This window comes from Dipodomys merriami, unplaced genomic scaffold (genome assembly GCF_024711535.1).
Source record: "Dipodomys merriami isolate MVZ:Mamm:240054 unplaced genomic scaffold, mDipMer1.0.p SCAF_387, whole genome shotgun sequence".
NCBI lineage: Eukaryota > Metazoa > Chordata > Mammalia > Rodentia > Heteromyidae > Dipodomys > Dipodomys merriami.
This window is the reverse complement of record NW_027205459.1, coordinates 15747-41219: the sequence shown is the minus strand read 5'-3', so window position 1 is coordinate 41219 and position 25473 is coordinate 15747. Positions and strand designations below refer to the sequence as shown.

The window sequence follows — 25473 nt, the reverse complement described above, 5'->3', positions numbered from 1 at the left end:
TTGGTTAACTCTTTAATGCTAGAAATTGGAACTTTCCGATGCAATAACTTGTGGAAAATATAGCTGTGCATTATTAGTGTTCTGCTGTTGACAGAGGAATAAATGGAAACCACACACATATCTAGTGACCTATCCTTATAGAACCAAATGGAAAATGACCTTGGTGATCAAAAACTTACCAAGTACACCAGATATAGAAGCTGCTTTATTTGGAGATTAGAATAATATTCTTATTAGTAAGTTCAGATTAATTTGTTACTTGAAATTACCATATTTTCCCAGCTTAAAAACACAGGCTGGTAATGAGACCATTTACTTGGACAGGTATTGGTGTCAGTGTGGCTGTTTGGCAGTACAAGCTCTCAGAAATTCCAATTAACCATGTAAATATATTTCATAGCATCACATCTCACTTTATCAGAACTCCTGCTGCCTTTTTATCATTAACATAAATGCAGGTGCAAATAGCACTTATGTATTGTGATAGGAAGCAGTTGGAGACATTTCACTGTGGGACACAACACTTTTAGATTGTGTACATCTGTTCAAATAATGTGTCCAGCCCCAGTGACATGAACATGAAGACGGCAACATCTGCCCCTGAGACCATTTGCCATACAGCAGATGCTTACATCTTTATTCATGCAGATGGCTGGTGTGATGAGCTGAGCAAGGGGTCATTTGACAGGGGTTCAGTTATTATGCAAACCAAGAACAGAGGGTGGGCATTTTTTGTCTTAAAAGTGTAATAGTAATAGTAGCAATTTATAAATCTGCTAGCACTCTAGATAGAGATAATATATGTTCTTGTCTTCAATTAGTTAGCATCAGAACTCTAAAAATATTTACAGAAATTCAAGTAAACAATATTAGAAAGAAAAATTTATGATTACTATGGTTTTGATTAAATTTAAGCCAATTGCAGTTTTTAAAAAATTTAAAAATAGTATTTGCTTTTTTTACAAAAGATTACATATTACATCTAATGATACTATTTCATGGGGAAAATATAAATGTAAACAATGTGAACATAATTTATGATATATTCTATGAATTCAATGCAAATTAAGTGATATGTCTCTGAATTATTTCACAAGATTTTTGTCAAGCATTTTATTATTTAATCTGTGTTCCAACATTGCTAGCTGAATATATATTTTTTGTTTGTTTGTGTGTTTGTTTTACCAGTTCTGGAACTCAAGGCTGGGGCACTGTCCCTGACCTTTTGTCCTCAAGACTAGTGCTCTACCACTTGAACCACAGCTCTACTTTTGACTTTTTGTTGGTTAATTAGAAATAAGAGCCTCATAGACTTTCCTTCCTGGGCTGGATTTGAATCTCAGTCCTTAGATCTCGGCCTCCTGAGTAGCTAGGATTAAACATAGCTCACTGGCACCCAGCTGCTGGTAATATTTTAATAATTAAACTTTTATTAGGATAACTTATCTTTTAACTTTATTATCTGTTGATCTATATGATCTATATTGGTCTATATTCCATAGTCTCAAAGAAACAAAGATTATGGTAATAAAAATTGAACAGAGCTGGGCACTGGTGGCTCATGCCTGTAACCCTAGCTATTTTGGAGGCTGATATATAAGGTATAGTTCAAAGTCCTTGAGACTCTTATCTCAAAAAAAAAAAAAAAAAAAAAAAAAAAAAAGGAAGAAAAAGAAGCCACCACAAGGGGAGTTGTGACTCAGGTGGTAGAGTGCAAGCTCCGGGACAGCACTCAGACCCTGAGTTCAAGCCCCAGGACCAGAAAAACAAAGTAAAACCTAAGTAGAAGCAAAATATTTCCAGAGTTGATTTTCTGTATGCACATACACGCATGAACAGGATCATAGGATCTCAGAAAACCTGAGATATAAGTCTCATCTAAATTAGCAGTTCTAAATTTCTTAACTTCAGGACCCTGTCACTCTCTTAAAAATGATGTAGACTCTAAAGACCATTTTTATTTATCTGAAGACCATTCATATTTATTTCTCATCTTAAGTATTAGAATCAGGAAAATATATATTTATGGGTTCATTTTAAAATAATAATCTCACTATATTGTAACATAAATAATCTAGTTTAATGAAATTATCTGTATTTTCCAAAAGATTAATGAAAAGGCAAACATTAACTTACTTTTTTGTGAATATTTTAAAGTTTCCATTGAAGAGAGTTTTTGAGTTTCACATCTGATCCTTCTTTCAATCTGTTATGGTGTTATTTATGCTGAATTATTTCAAGAAAATCCAGCTTTGTTATCTCCAGAAAAGGAGGAACTATTTTATAGAGCTTTCAGATAATTCAGGACTTTTGCTGATTGGTACAGCAAAATTTGCCATAGAGTAACTTCTTAAATTTAGTTGTATTGTAAAATTTGAAACCATGTCACTATATGTTTTATATTCTGTTACAGGTACTCTGTTTTACACTTAATTAATCATTATATGTGCACTGGTCACGTAAAAAGCATCAGTTCACTGACTTATGCAAATCTTCTTTATTTTTTATTATACAATATTTTTTAAGTCATGTATCCTCCATTGTTACTTAAAAACTCATTAAAAGCAACCTAATTTCAGATTGTTCCTATTGTAGGTTTGGGTTTTGTATGGTGTGAAAGCAGGTACGCATTTAGTGGAAATGTACTTTGATTTTGGATTTTGATTTTTGTTTCCCAAGCTATTGTCATGAAACTCCTCTTCATTGTTCTCAGGGGCCAGTCAGCCATGAAACCACAATGACCACTTGTGTGCTGCCGCCACGTTACAATATTTGGTAGGTTAGGTGGACCAAATGCATTTTCTACTATGATATTTTCAATTTAAAATGGGTTTCTCCAGACATGACCTCATTATAGATCAAAGGGCATCTATATTCAGAAGCTTCAAGTTTCTGGTAGTGAGTTCAAGTTTTCTGATATCCCAGTTGCCTCTTGCAAGTTGATTTTTACCATTGACAACAAATATGGCCTGAAGTTGTTTTCTTATAATGAAACCTCCACTCATTCACTTGTGAAAGTGTCTGCCAGATACCTAAATATGACTAGGTTCTTTTCAACATGTTCTATTTCAACGTGTGTCTTTCAGATCTTCTTTAAAAATCAAACTACTATTTCAGAGAGAAAGAAAACAGCTAGCACAGCTTTATAATTAAAGAGCATGCTTTTCTTCAAGGCACCCACACGAATAGCTGAAGTGTGCTGTGTGAAATGTTTTGTCCCAGAATAGTGAAAAGACAAGGATCAAAATTTAACGTGACAAAAAGTTTGTGCTGCTTTGTTGTAGTTCTGCTGTGAGCATGTGACAGTGACAAGTTTGACTGCTTGGATTCTGAAGCTGTGGTAGTTATTACCTCAATTCATGCTGGGGTGATGAACAGTCTTACTCAGTATCTCTTTTACCCTGGCATGCAATAGCCCAGATGTTAACACAGTGGCAAAGTCAAATGGCAGTTCAGTGTTGGTATAAAAATAGAGTGTTCCCCAATTTCCATTGACCTTACTTCAGAAAACCCTGATCTACTCTAATCTTCTGCTGCTAGAGACAGAAGTCAAAGCCAATAAAGATTAAGGATTACTGTTGTATCCAGGTTTGTTCTTGACCTCTGCTTACCATCTTATATGCAGTTTATCTTTTTTGTCTCAGAGAACCACCACCCTACACATACACATACACATACACACACACACACACACACACACACTCTCTCACACACACACACACACACACATACACACACACACACACTCATCCACGCATACCAAATTCCCAAGATCAGACCGTACGTCAGAGTCTTGGTGTTTTATCAAGTTCACAGAAAGAGTTAAGACTTGCCATGTGTAAGTGGAACCCCAAAATTCTTTTTTCTTTTTCTTTTTCTTTTTTCTTTTTTTATCGCTTGTGGAGCTTGAACTCTGGGCCTAAGTGCTGGCCCTGAGCTCTTCAGCTCAAGGAGAGCACTCTATCACTTGAGCCACATTGCCACTTTCATTTTTTTTTCTGGTGGTTAATTGGAGTAAGAGTCTCTTGGACTTTCCTGCTTGGGCTGGCTTTGAACCACAATCCTTAGATCTCAGCCTCCTGAGTAGCTAGGGTAATAAGTGTGAGCCACCGGCTCCCAGCACCCAAAATTCTTTGAGCATTCTTACACTGTTTCTTCCAGTCCTAATGTTCTTCAGTGACCTCAGTTTTTAAAGTAGGAATCTTGAAATTACAAAATTGCCCCTCCCTTTCTATTACTTTTTGTTTTGTTTCATGTTTTTGCTAGTCCTGGAGCTTGAACTCAGGGTCTGGGCACTGTCCCTGAACTTCTTTTGCTCAAGACTAGAACTCTACCACTTGAGTCACAGCACTACTTCTGCCTTTTTCTGTTTATGTGGAACTGAGGAATCAAACCCAGGGCTACATACATGTTAGGCAAGCACTCTACCACTAAGCCACTTTCCTAGTCTCTTTCTATTACTTTTTAAATCATAAATATTTTTCCTTTAATGTTTGCTCATAAAAAAAAAACAGAAACAAAAACCTACTTAGGGCACTGGTGGCTCATGCCTGTAATCCTAGCTACTCAAGAGACAGATCTGAGGATCACTGTTCAAAGCCAGCCTGGATAGGAAAGGCTGTGAGATTCATCTCCAGTTAACCATCAGAAAACCAGAAGTGGCCCTATATCTCAGTAATGGAGCACTAGCCTTCAGTCACAGAGCCCAGGGACAGTGCCCAGGCCCTGAGTTCAAAACAAAACTGCTCAAAACAAACAAAAACAACAACAACAAAAACCTTACTTTGTCAGAGCTTAACAGTATCATGATGCTAGAGGCATGGCTTAAGTATTAAACAAACTTTGTAGGCCTAGCAAGTGCAAAGTCCTAAGTTCAAACTCTAGTAGTACCAAGAAAACGATTTACAAGTGTCATAGAATTTATTGTAAATTTTTTACTTTAAAAATTTATATTCTGAGGCTGGGAAGGTGGCTTAGTGGTAGAGCGCTTGCCTTGGATGCATGAGGCCCTGGGTTCAATTCCTCAGCACCACATAAGCAAAAAGAAAAAAAAAAGCCGGAAGTGGTGCTGTGGCTCAAGTGGTAGAGTGCTAGCCTTGAGCTGAAGAGCTGAGGGACAGCGCCCAGGCCCAGAGTTGAGGCCCCACGACCAGACCCCCCCCCCCAAAATTATATTCTGTATGAGCCTAATGGGTTAGGGTGCTACAACTACTTTGTAAATTCAACTTGCCACCCATCCAGCCACTGTAGTGTAGATTTCTAGTAAAACAGGCCATTCATCATCCCCTAACAAGACACTCTTAATTGGTAAAAAGGTCTTTGTTTTCTCAACACTGGGGTGGATTATGGGGTATTCACCAGCCACTGGAAGACACTGACCCTACAAGTGGATAAATTGTAAAACAGTTTGTTTGAAATAGAAGAACAAACAGCCTTTGCACTGCAAAGATCAGGGTTCAGATCCAGCTCTTTGCAGTTTCATGACCCTACAACAAACATGCAGTTTCCACATCCATAGACTGGTACTGAAGTATCAAAATTTGGGCCCAAGATTATTATTATATATTTATATTTTTGTGTTTGCATTTACTAAATAAATATGATATTCTGTGAGTGGCAGACACTGGTCTAGGGACTGAGGTCCTGGTAGTGAATAAAGCTAGACCCTGCCTCCTGGGAAGAGACAGATAATAGAATACCATTGTACACATCAGTGCCTCAAAGGACAGAAGAAAGCAGTAAGTAGGGTTGAGTAGCAAGTCTTAGACAAGATTGCCAGGAAGGGGTCCCCTGAAAGCTGGAGAAGAGAGTGCAAAGAGACTGGAGAAGAGAGTGGGGTGCAAAAGGGTTAAGAACCCAATCCTCTCAGGAGGCTAAGGTCTGAGGATCCTAGTTCCAGGCCAGCCCAGGCAGAGTCTCTGAAGCCAGAGGTGGAGATGTGACTTATGTGGTAGAACATCTGCCACTTGGCAGTAAAGCTAAGTAAAGACATGATTGCCTGAATTCAAGCCCCAGTGCCAGCACAAGCACAAAAAGGAATCCTCCATCTCTTTATTCTAAGATATGTATATGCTTTTATTGTTTCAAAAGGTGAAGCAGTTGATCATATATTTAGAGTGATAGCTAGTACCTCATCTTCCTTTCTCCATCACAAGAGAGCATTATGTACATGGTATAATGAAACAAACAAACAAAAAAGTAGGGGAAAAAATGTACTCATTATCTGACTTATGTAACTGGAACCCCTCTGTACATCACCTTTATAACAACAATAAAAAACTAGGAGGGAAGTTTAGAAGTAGAAAGAAGGGACAGTGAGTCCCATATAATGACCTCCCCTGCCCCAGGCAATGATGAAAGCTGCTGGCAAAGGAGGCAATGGTGGTAGGTGTGGAGACAGTTGAGTATGCTTTAGAACAATGGAAGGAGCCTGGGTGAGCCCTCACTGAAAGACATCTGGGGATGAAAGTGAATGGATGGTGCCATGGGATTGGAGAAGAATTTTCAAGACAAACATTTTTTTTTTTTTTTTGGATCCGGTCATGGGGCCTGAACTCTGGGCCTGGGCGCTGTCCCTCAGCTCTTCAGCTCAAGGCTGACGCTCTTCCACTTGAGCCACAGTGCCACTTCCGGCTTTTTTCTTTATGTGGTGCTGAGGAATCGAACCCAGGGCCTCAGGCATGCAAGGCAAGCGCTCTACCACTGAGCCACCTTCCCAGCCCCAAGACAAAAATTTTTTTTAATTTTTTAAAAATTTACTCTTGGCAACATTGTCAAGGGCTTACGGTGAGTGGATTTCTTCAGCACTAGTCAGCAGGCAGCGAGAGTGGAGAACACAGGTGGGGGCCAATTGGAGAAAAACTCTGTAGGAAGAAGACAGCAGTGGGTTGAACTTAGCCTGAGCAGCCATGAAACTAGTTCTGCAGCCAGTACATCTACCTAAGCGTACACACAGACAGGCATAGTCACATAGCCACAGGGCTGGGACAGAACTGGCACTCTGAGCACTCATTCCAACCCTCCTGGTAAATGGAGAGTGAACTCTTACATATTTCCACAGTCAGATGAGACATACTCCTTTCAACTAGGTTTTGTAGTTGTCATCAAAGGAGAATGAAGAATATTGATGAAGGAGAAGCCAGCAGAATTCAAAGGAAAAAAATTCAAATTGGTCAATAAAGCTTTTAAACCTTAATAAGATTACCTTGATGAGAGCTCAGGTCACGAGCTGATTTATATTCACTGTACCTCAGAATTTGCATCTGAGAGCCTGGTCAGCTACTCCAAAGGAAGTGAGGTACTAGTCGGTGCCTGTTACTTTCACTTGCTTCTTTACTTTGCTAAAAAGTATTAGGGTTGCAGTAGATTGTTCATGTTAAAGAAAGGTGTGTCAGAAGTCACCATCCATACATAGTGTTAGGGAATGGTAATCAATGAGAAAAATATCTGGTAATATTTGACTTGTAGCCACATGGACATACTTGACTGCTACAGGCTCATGCCTGTCCAACTTTGTGTGTTTTGAGTGTTTTGAATGAAATGTTGCCTTAAAAGCTGAGATATAGGGGCTGGGAAGGTGGCTCAGTGGTAGAGCACTTACCTTTCATGCCTGAGGCCCTGGGTTCGATTCCTCAGCACCACATAAGCAAAAAGAAAAAAGCGGAAAGTGGCGCTGTGGCTCAAGTGGTAGAGTGCTAGCCTTGAGCTGAAGAACTGAGGGACAGCGCCCAGGCCCAGAGTTCAGGCCCCACAACCGGACCCCAAAAAAAAAAAAAAAGCCCAGGTATAGTTATAGAAAGGCTTGCATGTAAAAATGTAAAATTACTGTGAGTGAGGGCAACTCAGGAGTGAAGATCAAGCATCTGTACCAATGGAATGACATTTTTTCCATACTAGGGATTGATTCTGGCACATGCCAGACTCTACCACTGAAGTGTGTGTGTGTGTGTGTGTGTGTGTGTGTGTGTGTGTGTGTGTGTATGTGTAGCCCTTTTAAAATGATGACATAAAAATAATCTTTGGGGTCTTGTCCATTGCTTTTAGTAATAACACGTGGACTGTGTTGACGTTTTGTGGGGTTTTTAATGCTTTTAGTTCATTAATAATAATGTAGTGTCCAACAGTAAGGAACTTCCATCTGCGTGTCTCGTTGAATTGTTCTAACTGAATGTGTATTGCAGTGCTGAAACCTTATCTGTCTGTCTCACTAAGGAAAAGATGTTCTTTACCAGCTGTCAATCTTGTGAGTCATCCCAGATACTGAGCTAGGCAACTGCAGTTGAAATATAAGATTAAAAATGAAGGGCGCTATTTTCATTGGCTGGTAGGACGTTTCTGGTTTCATGAGACAGGTGGATGCTTCTTGAAAGCTCTTTTGCAGATGTTTCCAATAGTCCTGGGGAGAAACAACTGACTCAGCAAATGTCGGAATCTGCTGGGAAGGCAACATGCACAGGTATTTGTCATCTGAATTAAAATGTCAGATGCCTTTGTCATGTTAAAGTTATGAGTAAGCTCTAAATTTCAGTGGGAGTTCAAATGCATATTAACAATCCTAGTAATATAACAACAAAAAGAATATTAAGAGAATGGAGTAAAAACATTTCAGAAGTCTGTCTTGCTTAGTGTCTTGGGAGAGTCACTAGCACTTTGTTAAGTTTTTATGCTATGTGTCATTTTTACATTTGGGGAAAGATACTGACTTGACTGTTGTATAATGATGAACAAAACTTTGTGCATGCTACTATCTTTGCCAAAAAGATAAACAAGTTAAAAAAGTGTTTTGTATGGTTTTCAACAGTTTTCCATTTGAAGCACTAGAAATCAAAAACAAATTCTCCTAGAAATAAAAACTACTAAAAAGAGCTTTAATAATTAAGACGATTGGGGCTGGGAAGGTGGCTCAGTGGTAGAGCGCTTGCCTTGCATGCCAGAGGCCCTGGGTTCGATTCCTCAGCACCACATAAGCAAAAAGAAAAAAGCCGGAAGTGGCGCTGTGGCTCAAGTGGTAGAGCGCTAGCCTTGAGCTGAAGAGCTGAGGGACAGCGCCCAGGCCCGGAGTTCAGACCCCACGGCCAGACCCAAAATAATAATAATAATAATAATTAAGATGATGGAAAAATTCATTAAAACAGAATTATCAAAATATATAATTAAATATAAAGCTTTTTAAATTTACTTTTCATTGGGACTCTAATTATATGCCCCCAAAGAATAATTAGTTACTTAATTTAACAAGCCACATTATGGTTTTTTCTTTTATTGCCACTAATATTTAAGGTAATTGCCTTTTAAATTCTTCAACAAAAGCTGCTTGTTTCTTCTTGTTTCATAATACATTTACATATCTCATTTATTCACTTTTATGGACTATAGCTCTCTTTCTGTTGCCCAACTTTTTTTTTTCTGTACTTAAGCTAACTTCACCTCTGTAAACTTAATGATTTGTTCAGTGAAATGCTAAATGTACAAGGAAGTACTTTCAAAACTCAGGTTGTACCGGGCTCTAGTGGCTCATGCCTGTAAGCAGAGCAGGAACTAATTATCAAAGCTGGAAGAGAAGCTGTAGTTCAACTGATAGAGCCTCTAGCCTTGAGCAAAAAATAAAACTCAAGGACAGCACCCAAGCTCCAGTTCAAGCCTTAGTAGGAGCACCAAAAACAAAACAAAAAAAATCAAAAAAATAATAATAAACCCTTAAGTTGCCCTGCCTCTACCCACTGTAGCAGCCCAAGTGTTCCCACTCCTGAATTCCTGAATTGAGAAATCATAAGTTCTTGTGCCCTCAGTCCTCCAGAGATAAAACCAGTGTCCCAACCCCACCCTACATACCTTCTCTCACAGGGTCCCTGATACTTGGCTTCCTTCCCCCCTTTCTCTCTCTCTCTATCTGTCTCTCTGTCTCTCTCTTTCTGGCTCTCTCTCTCTTCTCTGTCTCTCTCTCCTCTCTGTCTCTGCAAAGATTGGCACCTCTGTTGTATGTAAATAAAAGTTAAGAGTCCCCACAAAACACAGCTTTAAAATGCAGAAATGGTAACTCCTATTCTCACTGCAGGGCTCATCTAATTAACACTTAGTCATCTGCCACCCAGGCCTGCAGTTGAGAGATCCTGACAGGTTGGATAAGATGGTGGGCATGGCTGACCTCTGCCAAAGACTGCGATCATTAGTAACAAGTAGCAGCCATTTCTTCTCCCTTTCTTGCATTTATCTCTCTCTCTCTCTTTCTCTCTCTCTCTCTCTCTCTCTCTCTCTCTCTCTCTCTCTCTCTCTCTCTCTCTCTCTCTCTCTCTCACACACACACACACACACACACACACGAAAGAAAGAAAGACAGAAGAAAAACATAGGTTTAAAGATTCTCATCCATACCATGAGCATTCAAGTTCTGTGTCCTTTTTTTAAATCCACTGAAAATAAATGTCAGATTTCATAATGTGCATTGAGCATGTATCTGGCACCTTTGTGCATATTTTTCTCATCTAATTCTGATGTGACCTTTATAGCCAGATCCTGTGGCCCATTTTGTAGGTGACAGCATGCAGGCACAGAGAATGACTTGCTAAGGTCACAAGTACATGACAGAGACAGGCACTGAAACCACAACTATCAGACCCTAATCCCTCCTTGGGGCTGTGACTCAATACTCATGAGCTGTGAGAGGGGTGGAAAGGGCCTATGGAGTCAGAGGGCCTGACCTAGGTTCCAGTACCTTTGCCTCCCAGCCTAGAACTCTGTATCTGTAAAATAGATTTAACAGTAAGGCCTTACGCTGCTTATTTGGGATAAAATGATGCACAGAAAGTATTTTGAACAATACCTGACACCTAATATGGTACTTACTGCTTAAGAAATGGTATTGACAAAGAAACTCAGCTGCTCAGAACATGAGAATTCCCTTTCTGGCTAATGGTGCAGTGATCTCATTGTTGGGCAAGCCAGCTCTCAAAGGCCTGTGGGAAGTGGACAGTGCTTCGTGATTAGGATGTGATTAAGGCAGGGGAGAGAGTCAGCTAAGCACAGAGTTCAGCAGAGCAGACCAGGTGCCAAGGAGAATGGACAAAACAAGACACATGATTTCCAATTGGAAATGGGCTTGCTTACTTTGAATTGCTTCAAATTTCCTGAAATTTGGGCCCAAGATAGGAGTCCCGCAGGTCCTACAGTGCACATCTGAGAACTAGGAATGAGTTCTTTTCAAACAAAAGGACGCTGTTCCTGTTGCCAGCACGTTTTAACAGCCTGTGCTACACAGCCAGTACTCAATAAATTCTTCCTGCCTCAGCCTGTGGCTGCAGCTCTGGAAGGCAGCGAAGCAAGAGGGTAGGCAAGGGCTAAATGTGTTTATAGTGTTTTGGACAAAATTAACTTAAGGTCCCTTGTGTTATGAGACATTTCTTTTATCCAAGACTTCTCTAGGGATATGCCATATTTATTTTAACCAGAGACCCATCTTGGGAAACAATTTGAACCCCAACTGGAATTTATTATTTGAAAACCAAGTGAGAGGTTAAACAAGAATTCCAGCAAATAAAATAAAATTGAAAATAGGGTTTTTCAGTTTAATAAAATTAAAACCTAAACAGTACCTTAAAATATTGGCTCTTTACTGCTTGATTTGGCTTCACTTTGTTCTGAACCTGGATCCCAGGGGCCCATTTCAAGAGCAGGGCCTCTCTCTCTCTCTCTCTCTCTCTCTCTCTCTCTCTCTCTCTCTCCCTCTCTCCCTCCCTCCTCTCTCTCTCTCTCTCTCTCTCTCTCTCTCTCTCTCTCTCTCTCTCTCTCTCTCTCTCTCTCTCTCTCTCTCTCTTTCTCTCTCTCTCTCTCTCTCTCTGCCTACTCCCTCACATTTTAGCAGTGGACCTGTGGCCCCAGGAGAGGGAATAATGGAACTTTGCCCAAACCAAGAGGGGACAACTTTGTTTAGAAGCAACAAAGTGAGCCTTCGTTCTGCCAATGGAAATCAGGAAGTGAGTTGTGTCCAGCTGTCTACATAATTGCCCCATGCACTTGTCTTTTAATTACACCAGTTGTGCAGTGAACAGTTTGATAAAACTGGATAGGCATTGGCACCTAGTGCTCTTGAGCCCTCATTCTTTCCTCCCTGCTGCCTACATGTAGAAGGGCCATGTGTCCAGGTGTCCATCCAAGCTAGTCATGTGGTACTAGAGGCTGGAAAGACACCTGTGGCACATCTCCAAACGAATGTTGCCAGGCAGCCTTTAGATTCATCAGCATCCTCAGGGTGGTAAGTGACACATTCAACTATAAAATTCAGCTTTTACTTTCATTTAATTTTCCAGTTCATTCTACTAGCTGGAGTTTTTGAAAGAAAGATCCCTTAATGGTATTTTTTTTTTAAGATACGACAAGCCATTTCTATTTCAATTTTTTTTCTCCTTAAAATTCAGAAATTAGCTGGATGCCTATGACTCACTCCTGTAATCCTAGCTATGCATGAAGCTGAGATCTAAGACTTATGGTTCAAAGCAAGCCTGGGCAGGAAAACACATGAGACTTTTCTCTCCAGCTAATCACCAAAAAACTGGAACTGTGGTTCAAGTGGTAGATCACCAGCCTTGAGCAAAACAAGCCAAGGAATGGTGCCCAGGCCCTGAATTCAAGCCCCAGTTCCAGTCAAAAAAAAATTTTTAATCAGAAATTACATTGCAGCATGCAATTATTTATGACAGTTTTATAATGTTTCTCCCTTGACAAGAAAACGAAGAACATCATTACTTTAAATGGTTGTGCTTACTCACTTTCTTACTTACTTTCCTCAAGCCTCATTTGAATTGCTAAAAGGGAGAACAAAAATACTTCCTTGCAGAATTTGGGTGAGAGGTCAATGAAAAGGCCTGTGGTAGATTCTAGACCATAGTAAGTACTCAGCACTAACCAGTTCCCCTTTATTCCAGTTAGAACAATGTCTCACTAACTGCAAATGTCACTTTTCAAAATAGTCACTTTAATATGCTTATGATATTAAAAACATCCCACATTTAAGATCCTAATAGTAAGTATTTTCCTTGGATAATTGTGCAAAATTAATTTTATTGAGTGAGCCTTTTATGTTTTCAGTTAATAAAAGTCCATGTGTAGCACCCAAGAGTGCTGTGAGTGTCTTTAACTGTTATGGGTAATTTCTTAGGATTTCCAGAAATTATGAATGTCAGTGGAAATTTCTCCTCATTATTTACTGCACACCTCTGGAAGATATGTAATTTAGTAGGTGCAGGTGAGAGGTTTCAGATCACACCATCTGTGAAAGGTCTTGTAAATGTGGAGAGGAATAAACCACTGTTACAGCTGCAGTGCCTAGAAAGACTTCCCATGCTCATACTTCCTTGCTATTTGAGAATTTAAAAAGATGTACTGATATTTTAATCTTTTCTAAGGACTCCTATTGTTCAAATTAATTTTTTAAAAAAAGCTGTGGTTATTGTAGCATAACTGAACTTTATTGAAAATTACCTTCTTTTATCTAAAAGAGCCAAATGTTTGGCAGAACAATTCTCAGGACTCCACTTGTCCTTAGGAGGTAATGAGCTCCATACTTCCCAGCAGCACTTGACTTCAGAAGGTAGCCATGCACCGCCTGTCAGCTAACTAGATTACTACCCTGGTTAGTAGCAATTCTTGCCATTAAATTGTCAGGAAAAATAAAAGACATAAGCCCTTTTAACTGTGTATATCTATATAGTCAACCATGAAAATCCTAAAAGGGCACCACTTTTAGAAATTGATTCAACAGATACATGTTGAAAACCCTCCATGAGCCAAGCACAGAGGAAGACATGACCCCCACCCCCAGCCCACAGCAGCCTCCACTAATAGCTGCTTTGTTTCCTTAAGAAATGCACCTATACAGGAATATATTTATGCACACCACCACCCAGCTTTTGATCCAAGTGATAGCATACTATAAAGCTGACATATTGGAGGATATCAATCTAGTTTATTCTCTCTCTCTCTCTCTCTCTCTCTCTCTCTCTCTCTCTCTCTCTCTCTCTCTCTCTCTCTCCCTCCCTCCCTCCCTCCCTTCCCCCCTTCCCTCCCCCCACCCCTCTCCCTTCCTCCTGTCCTTCTCTCCCTCTGTCTTTCTTTCTCTATGTTGGTCCTAGTGCTTCAACTCAGGGCCTGGGCCCTGTCCTTGAGCTCTTTTATTTTGCTTAAGGCTTGTGCCTTACCATTTGAGCTACAACTCCCCTTCCAGGTTTTTTTGTGGTAGTTAACTGTAGATAAGAATCTCACAAACTTTCCTGCCCAGCCTGACTTCAAACTGTGATCCTTAGGTCTCAGCCTCTTGCATAGCTAGGATTACAGGCATGAGCCACCAGCTCCAGGCTAATTCATTCTTTTCTTGCTGTTACGTTATGTAATTGGATGGTTATTTCATTGGTAACCTTTTGATTAGATATTTAAGTCATTTCTAAGGTTTGTGGGGTTTTCTTCCATTTTTGTGGCCTTGCTCTCTTTTTCCTGCCTTGCACTTCTTCTAATTTACCTGTTTCATTCTTATACTTAATGATGCTGAGAAATAGGACTCAACCTGGAGAATCTTGCTTTATGGGTTCCTCCAGATAGACCAGACAATTACACACAAGGCTTTACCTTCACCCACAAATTAAGTTCAGTTTGTGATTGTTGATCAATAGGCAACTGATATGTCTTTCTACCCCAGCATCCACATTAGGGATCTCGAAGAGAAGTGACTCTATCCTGTGGTACTACCTGTCCTCCAGGCCTCTGTCCAGGCAGGCTGTTCAGTGGACTTATGCTGGTGATCAGGTTCTCCCTGATGGGGCAGAGGTAGTTACCCTTGGGAATGGGCAGTGTTCTTTGTACTTAACTATGGTTGGCCTCCTTTTCCTTTGAATATCATTGTTCTGCGTGATTTTATTCCCACCATAACACAGAGTTTCAAAGATCAGTTGAAGCACACTCACCTAAACATGTCATGATCCATTCAGTCCTTTTGGTCTGGCTCTGTAAAATATACCTAGTTTCTGAAAATTGTAACTATCAAGTTGCTTTCTTATACTTGGTCATAAAAGAGTAAAAATAGTCCTTTTCCAGTTTTGGTCTTTAGAGAATTTGGTAACCTTGACACTGTCTGATGCTTCTGTGCTTCTAAGTGACATTGTCAATGAGCTTCAGTGTGTCCATATCTGGCTGTTCCTCCTACCACCTGACCCCTATACTTCCCTCTACATATGTCTGTTTGCAAGGCAATTTCTGCTTCTGAACCTGATCATTGAGTGTTCTCTTTTGCCATCTTTCCTGATCATTACTGGACTGGCCACCTCTCTCTTCCTTTGTTTTTAAGGTCTTAATTATAGTATTAGCCTCTCCCCTTATTCTGGCAGTGAATGTAGCTAAATTGAGAAAGTACATATTTGAGAGATGTCTTGTTTAATTTTTGTATTTTCAAATGTTAATGGACAATTTAAAATGCTTTTTCTTTTTTCATTGTTAGAAAATTTCCTAAGCTCCATCTGTAAATTCTTTATTTCCCTCATTGGTCACTTTATCATCACTGAAAAATTCAACAAATATTTACTAATCCCAGCCACATGATTTTCTGGGCCTTGAAGATACAAACTCCCTACCCTCAAGAATCTCATTTCATTAAGAAAAAGCTGATCCCAGATGTAACATGTCAGATGGAACAAGTGTTCAGAGGGATCAAACAGGAAATGGGAGCAGGCAGTTGTATTAGTCTGCTTTTCATTACTGTAATGAAATACCCAAGAAAGGCTGCTTATAAAGAAACAAAGGTTTATTTTGCTCAGAGTTTTGGAGGCTGAAAGTCTCCAAAAAAGATTGGCTGGATGGAGCCAGGCCAAGGCTTCTATAAACAACCCTCCCGTAAGAGCTAACCAGGGTCCCTCCATCCCTCCTCTTTTATTTTTTTTTTTCTTGTCGGTCGTGGGACCTGAACTCTGGGCCTCAGTACTGTCCCTCAAGGCTAGTGCTCTACCACTTGAGCCACAGCGCCACTTCCAGCTTTTTCTGCTTATGTGGTGCTGAGGAATCGAACCAGGGCCTCATGGGTGCAAGGCAAGCACTCTACCACTGAGCCACCTTCCCAGCCCTCATCCCTCCTCTTAAAGTTTCCGCAGGTTAGCTGGGCACTGGTGGCTCATGCCTCTAATCCTAGCTACTCAGGAGGCCAAGATCTGAGGATGGTGGTTCAAAGCCAGCCAGGGCAGGAAAATCTGTGAAACTCTTAATCTCCAGTAAGCAACCAGAAAAACCAGAAGTGGTGCTGTGGCTCAAGTGGTAGAGCACTAACCTTGAGCTGAAGAGCTCAAGGACAGCTCCCAGGCACAGAGTTCAGGCCCCATGACTGACCAAAAACAAAAATAAAAAGGTTCCACAAATTCCCAACAGGTGGACCTTGGGAAATCACATCTAAACCATAGCAGGAATTCAGAATGAGAGTGTAGTTTGAAATAATAAGAGAAGAGCTCACCAGAAGGAAGTTGAACAAAACATTGAGGGAAGTAATGCAGAACACCCTGGGGATTTAAGGAGGGACGAATGCTCAAGGCCTGTGGGAATAGCTGAGGCAAAGACACCTAGGAGGTGCCCCTCTAGCAGAGATCACTGAGGCTGGAGGGAAGCAAGAAGAAATGAGTCAGTGAGGCCCCAGGAACCACTGGTGTGAGGGCTTTTAGGCTATTGTGGGACCTTGCCTTTCATCTGAGATGAAGAGTGGTGGACAGTCATTCATAAGGACAGTCATTCATAAGAAACCATATTAATATGGTTTATACTGTGATGTATTATTGTCACATTTTTCAGGAGGATTTATGACTGAGTGAAATTGCCTTTCTATTCTTTCTTCCTACTATAAATATTTTCAGCTCAATTTGGAATCAGAACTGAATATAAGCAACCCAACATGTTCTCTTCTCACCCTATCTCTGCCCCCATCTGCTGTGTACATGCAAAGAGCAATAATTAATACAATTTTTAATAAGCTTTCTCTTTAAGTAGCCAAACCTAGCAATAATTTTAGCCTCCTGAAAACTCTCTCTCCATCCTGATTTAAAAGATCTATTTAAACATCATTATTTCTTCTAACAAAAAAAGAGAGGTAAGGCATAAAGTGAGATGTGAACTGTGTTTTAGCGAAATTAGCACACTGCAAATAATAAGCAGCATAAAAGGAATAAGTTGACCAACTTCCATTCAAACATGACTTTAGGGTAAAATAAAGGATGTTAAGAGACTTGTACCTTGACTAGAACAGGACTAGTGTGATGGCCTGAGCAATCCAGAGGAGGTGTTATCTGTTGTCTTCTTCTTCATTTATTACCAGGAAGCTCATGGAAAACTAGCTTTATAATGTTCCCAAAGTGAATTTTTACATTTTGCTTTTTTCTCCTCTATACCTTTTTGTGTATGTGCTGGACTTGAACTAAGGGCCTAGGTGCTGTCTTTGAGCTTTTGTGCTCAGGGCTAGCACTTCATCACTCAAGCCACAATTTTACTTGTGTGTGTGTGTGTGTGTGTGTGTGTGTGTGTGTGTGTGTGTTTGGAGGTAAGTCTCACAAACTGTGTGTGTGTGTGTGTGTGTGTGTGTGTGTGTGTGTGTGTGTGTGTTTGGAGGTAAGTCTCACAAACTGTGTGTGTGTGTGTGTGTGTGTGTGTGTGTGTGTGTGTGTGTGTGTGTTTGGAGGTAAGTCTCACAAACTGGCCTGCCTAGGTTGGCTTTGAACCACAATCCTCAGATCTCCGCACCTGGTTGTAATTTTTAAAGTATCATTTTCATAACCTCTCACTTCCCAATTCCTGGGTTTACAGGCATGTTACCTGTACACTCAGCAGTTTTAAATTCTTAATTTTCTCTTCAGCTAGACTGACAGCTACTTTATTTCTCTGATAAACATGAAATGAACAGTTCATCTGTACTTTATACACAACTCTTAACTCTACAAAATTCTGAAAACAGAAAATCTTACCCAAAAAGTGGGTGTTAAACTCAGTGAGAAGCAAAACCTGAACTGAAATAAGACAATTTAAAAATCTGCATTTGTCTGACTGCAGTGAAAACTCACATGCTTTCTCCAGAAGTGTAAGTAAGTTTAATTACACATGCCTGCTGATTCTCTTGGCATGGGTGTTCCATAACATTTGGTGTATACTTCTTAGTATTATCTGAAAGGGCCCCACATGCTTCAGAAGAGGGATTATGAGCTTGCAGTAGCCACTTCCTAGAATAGTGTAGGTGTCGAGAAAATGTGAGTTGAAGTGAGATTTGATTAATATGAGGTACTTAGAAAGGAGAAATGTCTCTATAGCCAGACCTAGTGACCTTGAGGCCTCAAGGAATAAAGTAGATGATTCAGTCCTTAGAAGCTGGACACCAAAATGTTTCTTTAATTGTTCTCTTAAGGTTATAGTAATTGGCCTTTTGTCAGGCTAATAAATCTCGGGTGAATGAAACATCCTATCAGTTAAAATTATCTGTTAGTATCCTAGAAGTTTCATTTTTGTGTGATCCCTATATTTTTTATATCATTTCTGTACCTTATCACTTGCATCTTTCTGTTTTGGTTCAACATTTCTAAAGGTGTCACATCAGCTTTTTGAATACTGGTGATTTAATTGCAAAAGCACACATAAACAGTTTGAAAGGTGTGAAAAGAAATTCACAAGTCACGTAGGGAAATACCAACAAAGCTAGCATTCAGTCTGGAATTCATCCACAGTGCAAAACAAATTGCACTGCCAAGGGGTCAAATAGCATACCCTGAAATTGAGTGAAAAGTGCCTTTGATATATGAAACATTTGTTTCATACCAGAGATACAGTGAATAATACCAAGACAAATTTAGCATAAGCTTCAGCCTCATAGAACTTAAATGTATCCAGAAAACAGGGCATGTATATAAAATAAATGAGATGCACCACAAAAACTGACAGAGGAGAGATTTTGGAGCTCAGGAGATGGAGAAAGGAGGTGAACATGGATCAGAATTGGGCAAACACAGACAGTGGATTTGCAGAATATGAGAATGAGAGCCAGGCTCCAGTGGCTGGCCCTTGTAGTTCTAGCTACTCTGTAGGCTGAAATCTAAGAATCACAGTTCCAACCTAGCCCAGGCAGGAAAGTCCATGAGACTCTTATCTCCAATTAACCTCCAAAAAGGTGATAGTGGAGATGTGGTTCAAGTGGTAGAATGTTAACTTTGATCAAAAATGCTCTGGAACAGCACCCAGCCCCTTCCAGTACAGGACCAATGCGCGCGCACACACACACACACACACACACACACACACACACGCACGCACACACGCACACACACACACACACACACACACACACACACGAGGAGAAGAAGACGGAAGTGGAAGGAAGGAGAAGGAAAAGAGAGAAGGAAGAGGATGACTAACCAGGTCTTTCCGGGAAGGAAGCTCTGTGCTTAGTGATAGAGTTACAAATAAACACATTTTTATGGCAAATGATCCATACTATAATCTGAGCAATGGAACTGCAGAGAAGAATCATGATCTTTGGGGAATCTGGGAAGCAGATTACTTGAACTCTCAGTTAACTTTTATGTTGTTGTATTGTCATTGCAGGTGAATCAAACATCACTTCTGGAACAGTACAGAGTGGGAAAAGTTTGCAGAATAAGAGTCAGTTTAGGACTATTGCACCAAAAATTGTGCCCAGAGTCCTAACCTCTAGAGTACTGCCATGTCCTGCACCTCCACTGTCTGATCAGGGGAGTCTGGGGTCCCCCCTGGCCTCCAAACCCCTGGCGATGCCCACCCACAACTATGCACTGATGCAGGTGGCTGGCCAGGAGGGGACATTTTCTCTCGTGGCTTTGCCAAATGTTGCCTCAGCCCAGCCAGTTCAGAAACCCAGGATATCCCTGCCTGAAAACCTCAAACTGCCTATTCCTCGATATCAGCCTCCAAGAAATAACAAAGGATTGAGAAAGAAACCCAGCCTGGGTTGTCCTGAAAGTGGATGGAGCAGATTTCCTGTCCCAGCCCAGACATGTCCTCAGATGTGTCCTTCCCCACCTGCCCATCTAGAATTTCCATGCAAACCTAGTCCTCTCAAACAAGCACCATCATTAGACCAAACCCCAAGCAGCATGAGCACCGCTCCACTGACCACCAGTGGTGGCCACAGAGACTCAAGATCCCCAGTGGCCAGCGGCCAACAAGATTGGAGCCCTCCTGCTATGCCATCATTGGCCACTTCAGAGGAACTTTCTGCCATACAGAGCCTCTCAAAGATTTCTGGGAAAACAAGCTTTCTAATCAAGGAAACAGCCAAGAAACCTCCTGCTGTTGCCAGTGAACAACTTGAAGCACAAGCTGATGATACGAAATCCATGACCAATTTATTACCCACCATTTTTAGCAATGCAGTTCAGTTGGTCTCTTCAGTTCCTGCAGGAAAACTACCAGTCTTGCCCTATACCAAGATAAAAACAGAGGTTTGTAAAAGTGAATCAGATACCTGTGCTGCAGATTTTTCTCTGCCTGGACATAAGACAGACTGTGCTCAGAAATCTTCTATTACGGGAGACTTCCATAAAGCTACCAAAAAGGGAAGCAAGGTACCTGTTTCACAGATGTCAAAGCAGAGCCTTTGTGAAAACGACTTTTGTCCAGTCACCAAACCAGATCTCAACCACAAAGCCAAAATGAATGGGGGAACAGCAAAGAAAAGAGGAAGGAAAAGAAAGGTAGCAGATGAAATTTTGGCATTTCAGGGGAAAAAGAGGAGGTGCCGTATTAATAAATGTAGAGATGGAAAAGAAAGAGCAAAAATGGATCCTCAAGAATCTAGAGATCAAAAGCCTGGGACTATGAGAAAGTACCGTAGTATTATGCCCAAACCTGTCATTGTCATGTCTGCTCTGACCTCCCTGGCTTCTCCTACAGCTCTGTTACCATCCCAAACACCCGGCAGCTTACAACAGGACACCTTATTAAGTAGTTCACCCACTCCTAAATACTTCACCTATAAGCAGAATGACAGCCCATCCCCTAGACCCAGCTCTGGACTCAGAAAAGGGTTTTCTGGCATTAAGAAGCCTTGGCACAGATGTCATGTCTGTAACCACCACTTCCAGTTCAAGCAGCATCTTCGAGATCACATGAACACACACACCAACAGACGGCCCTACAGTTGTCGGATTTGTCGCAAGGCCTATGTACATCCGGGCAGCCTGAGCACACACATGAACCTTCATCACAGTGAGAACCGTCTGAAGAAACTGGTGTGCTGTGAGTTCTGTGCAAAAGTGTTTGGTCACATCCGAGTCTATTTTGGCCACCTGAAAGAAGTACACAGGGTTGTGATCAGCACTGAAGCCTCCACCAGTGACCCGCAGTCAGGGGACATGCCAAAGAACAGAGACAGAGATGCTAGTATGCGAGGAATGGAGGGATCCCTGGAGAGGTGAGTGCTCAGTAGGTGCAAACTGGGAAAGAAAGCCATGGAAACTTAGGAAAGAGGGTGAGATTTTAAATTCAGAAAGATTTGACAAACATCATCTCAGATTAAAATTGTATAAGGTAGCTACCCACTCCCCTGAGGTTTGTCAAGAATGACGTCATTCCTCTCTGCTTTCTGATCAGTTATAATATTTCATTTCTAATCCGTTCAGGGCAAAAATGTTGCTTTGAGGTGTGGGTGGGGACAGTTGGGTAAGAGAAGATTATTTTTGCATCTGAAAATAGCAAAAATACAGTTAAGTTAGTATAAGGAGATCCAGGGAGTTTTCACAGGTAGTTTTTCTTGTCTTCAGTATTTATAACTAAGCAGCATCAGCTGTTCTATGGCATGAGTGACCCATGTCAGGTCTTCAGAGGTTTGCACATTGTCCCCGAAGATAGCCAGATCACTCTGTGCTCTATTTTTCCCATCAGGCCAGATTGACTTTTTCCTGTGAAAGCTCTTGCTTCCTAGCATTATAAACAAACAAGCTACATAATTTGGCAGGCTGGAAGGCATGCGTAAGAGCAGTCATGAATTTGGGAAATGCCCCTGGTGTGGCCACCAGTGTCTACTTTTTTATTTCATTTTTTTATTAATAAGCTTTTTTATTGTGAAAACACCATACAGAGGGATTATAATTACATGAGCAAGGTAATGAGTACATCTCTTATCAAGCATTGTTGCCTCCTCCTCTGTTTTTCCCCTTCTATCATCCCTGCCCTCCCATCTCCACAACTACACTCTCCCCACCAACCCCTCACCCTATCCCTCCCCCCTCCCCCAAAGTTGTAAAATTCGGTTTTAAACAGCATTTTGTACATCTCATTGTTGCAATAGGTCCACCTCTATCCCTATTTAAACAATTTGTTTTTTTTTCCTTCCCCTCCCCAAATTATACCAACATCAAATACAGTGAAAACTGGAGTTATACTGTGGGGGAGGGACATACAAAGCAACAAAACAATCACCTTATAAATATGTTAGAAACAATAGCAAGAAAGAAAAAAACCACTTGTGTCCTTATCTTGGGGTTCATTTCACCTAACATCATCTTAGCTGACCTTTTCTGCTTGACCCAGACATATACTAGTAATTGCAAATAAGGGAAACCATGGGACCTATGTTTCTTTGGGCCTGGCTTACTTCACTTAATAAAATTTTTTCCAAGTCTTTCCATTTCCTAACAAATGTGGCAATGTCCTTCTTTCTGATGGAGGCATAGAATTCTATTGTATATATGTACCACATTTTTTTGATCCATTCATCTACTGAGGGGCATCTGAGTTGGTTCCTGTATCTTAGCTATGGTAAATAATGCTGCAATAAAAGTATTTGTGCTGGTAGCTTTTGTATGGTCTTGTTTGTGATCATTCGGGTAAATGCCCAAAAGTGGGATTGCTGGGTCATAGGGGAGCTCTATATGGAGTCTTTTGAGTAACCTCCATACTACTTGTTGGTGGGAGTATAAACTTGTTTAACCACTATGTCTACTTTTTTCTAAGAAACTAAGAAGTCAGGCATTTTCACCAATCAGGTTGGAAAATCAACCTTTCTGACACTTTCAATTCATGGACCTTATTTGTTTGCTTTTTTTTTTATTGTTGCAGTTGCTTTAAATGTTTTCTGCTTCGGTTTATTCCATCATAATCAGTACAAATGAAGGATACCTCTCTATCCTAGTTCTTCCTTTCCTTTCCTTAGCTTTTTCCTTTTCCATAGGTATCTCTGTTCCCCTTTCTCATCTCTGTGAGAAATCCTCCTTCCCTTCTTACTTTCCTAAATTGTGTGTGCATTTCAGAAAATTGCAAGATTCTAAAAAATTCTAATTCTGGAAAACAAAGATTTTGAGTATGCACACACACGCGCATGTGCACACGCGACAATACTTGGGGCTTAAACTCAGGGCCTGAATGTTGTCCCTTACCTTTTTTATTCAAGGCTGGCACTCTACCACTTGAGGCATAGCTTCATTTCTGACTTTGTGGTAGTTAATTGGAGATAGGACTTTCACAGACTTTTCTGCCCAGGCTAGCTTTGAACCATGATGCTCAGATCTCAGCCTTCTGAATAGCTAGGATTACAGGCATGAGCCACCTGTGCCTTGCTGTTTAAGTAAAATGTCCAAGCAGCACATAGTGCTCAAGGCTAGGGACATGGGATATATGAGAGTGGTCTTAAGGACCCTGCCCTGTGCTAAGCACCTGACTTTGCTGTGCTAACTGCACAGATGCAGATGTACCCTGAGAGCCCTGGGTGGGGGTGATGACCTGAGTTTACTGGTCCTGCCCAGACTTTCTCTGGGTACTCATCCCTTGTACTTCTCCTGGTGTCTTATCGATTCCTGAAGCATCTATAAGATCTGAGCTGAGAGGAAAAAGTTGTTACTGTGTTTTTCCATCAGGGTTCATATACAGTATTTGTGGCCTTTTCAGGGAAAACAAGTCAAGCTTGGAAGAAGACATCCTTCTCAACCAGGCAGAAGAAGTCAAATTGCAGATCAAGTGTGGCCGTTGTCAGATCACTGCTCAGTCGTTTGCTGAAATCAAGTTTCATCTGCTTTGTGTTCATGGGGAGGAAATTCAAGGCAGGCTACAGGAGGGGATCTTGCCAGGCAGCCGAGCTGCTCAGGAAGCACTGGTTAAACACTCAACTCCTGACTGGAAACCACACCCAGAGAGAAGAAAGCAGGTGAAGCCCTGTGCCCCAGAGGCGTTTCCGAGACTGAAAAAGCAGCTCTGCCTCCATCAGAAAGACAGTGTGGAGACACTTCTGGACAACGAAGTGGATCAGTCAGGAACAAGTGAGCCCCAGGCCCCTGACTGCCCCAGCTCCCGTACCCTTCTCCTCTGGTCTGATTCAGGCTTTAACTGTCTCCTCTGTGCCCAGACACTGGAGAGGAAGGAGGATCTGCTCCTCCACTGGGAACACCGCCATAACTGTGAGGATTCCTCCAGACTGTGGGCTATCTTAAGTGCATTCGCTAACCAGGGAAGGATCGAACTTTCCCACGAAGCTGGAAAATGATATCCTGAAGCAAACTGGGCTAAAGAGTTTTCCTAGCACCTTTCTTGCACAGCTTTGGGGTTTCTGGTGGTACTTCATTAGAAGAAGAAAATAAGTTAAGATCAACCTCAATGAACAGAAGTGATTTTTGTACATAGTTTTATTTTCTTATAAAATAAAATATATGCCCTGGATGCACTTTTTTTAACCACAGTCAGTCTCATTTTAAAATTATATGTATGGACTCTTAATATCTTAGGCTTTATTTAAGAATAAGTAGAAAGTAAAAATTTAGAGACTGAAATGTAGAAAATTATAGATGGTTCTTTACATACAATTTTCAGTAAGTGTCAGGGGGAGTTCATAAAGAACACAAAAAGTGTGTGTGTATGTTTTCTGCTTATATAGATCAACAAATATGAAAATTCTTAGGAGAAAATTCCATTTCAGCGGCAACTACAGTGTCAAGTTAGATGATAATGTTGATGTTTATTAAAATATACTTTATTTGAATATGCTACGAGAGAAGTCTTGTTAACACTATTTTTATCTCCTATAACTCAAAATCTTTGTTTTCCAGAATTAGAATTTTTTGTAGTCTTGCGATTTCATTAAATTCACAGTTCCTTGAAGATCAGTTGTTGGCAAATCTTATAGCTGTAGTGTTCCATATGAAAATAATAGGAAAGTTACAGTACTTTAGCTAATGAAAAAAGAAATGTACTTTCTTGATAAAAGAATATTTTCAAGAAGTGTTTGGGGCCAGAAACTTTACAACCTGGAAAGTGAACTTAGATAGTCCAGTCCAGATGTGTAGGTGTCTCAATGCTTTCTCTTACTCTCAAGTAACTTCAGAGGGTTGTCACTAGCTGATCAATTTTAGATACAACTGCGCCTTTCATGCCTAGGTTCTCTTTGAAAGTCAAGAGTAAATGACTGCTTCTTAAATTCCTGGGAAATTACCTAGAATCAGAAGAGTTGCCATTTGA

At 40.7% G+C, this 25473-nt stretch overlaps 1 protein-coding gene across 14 annotated transcripts in view; it reads left to right on the top strand.

Annotated features, from left to right (window-relative positions):
• Nucleotides 1-24692, top strand: part of LOC138805113 (zinc finger protein 438-like) — a 146396-nt gene extending 121704 nt beyond the window's left edge. For all 14 annotated transcript variants that reach the window (XM_069989696.1, XM_069989684.1, XM_069989693.1 and 11 more), the window contains 2 exons: nucleotides 19597-21442; nucleotides 23914-24692. In XM_069989696.1, the coding sequence (XP_069845797.1) occupies nucleotides 19597-21442; nucleotides 23914-24505 (2438 nt within the window). In that variant the 3' untranslated portion in view covers nucleotides 24506-24692. The remainder of the gene's footprint in view (nucleotides 1-19596; nucleotides 21443-23913) is intronic.
• Nucleotides 24693-25473: the final 781 nt, after the last annotated feature.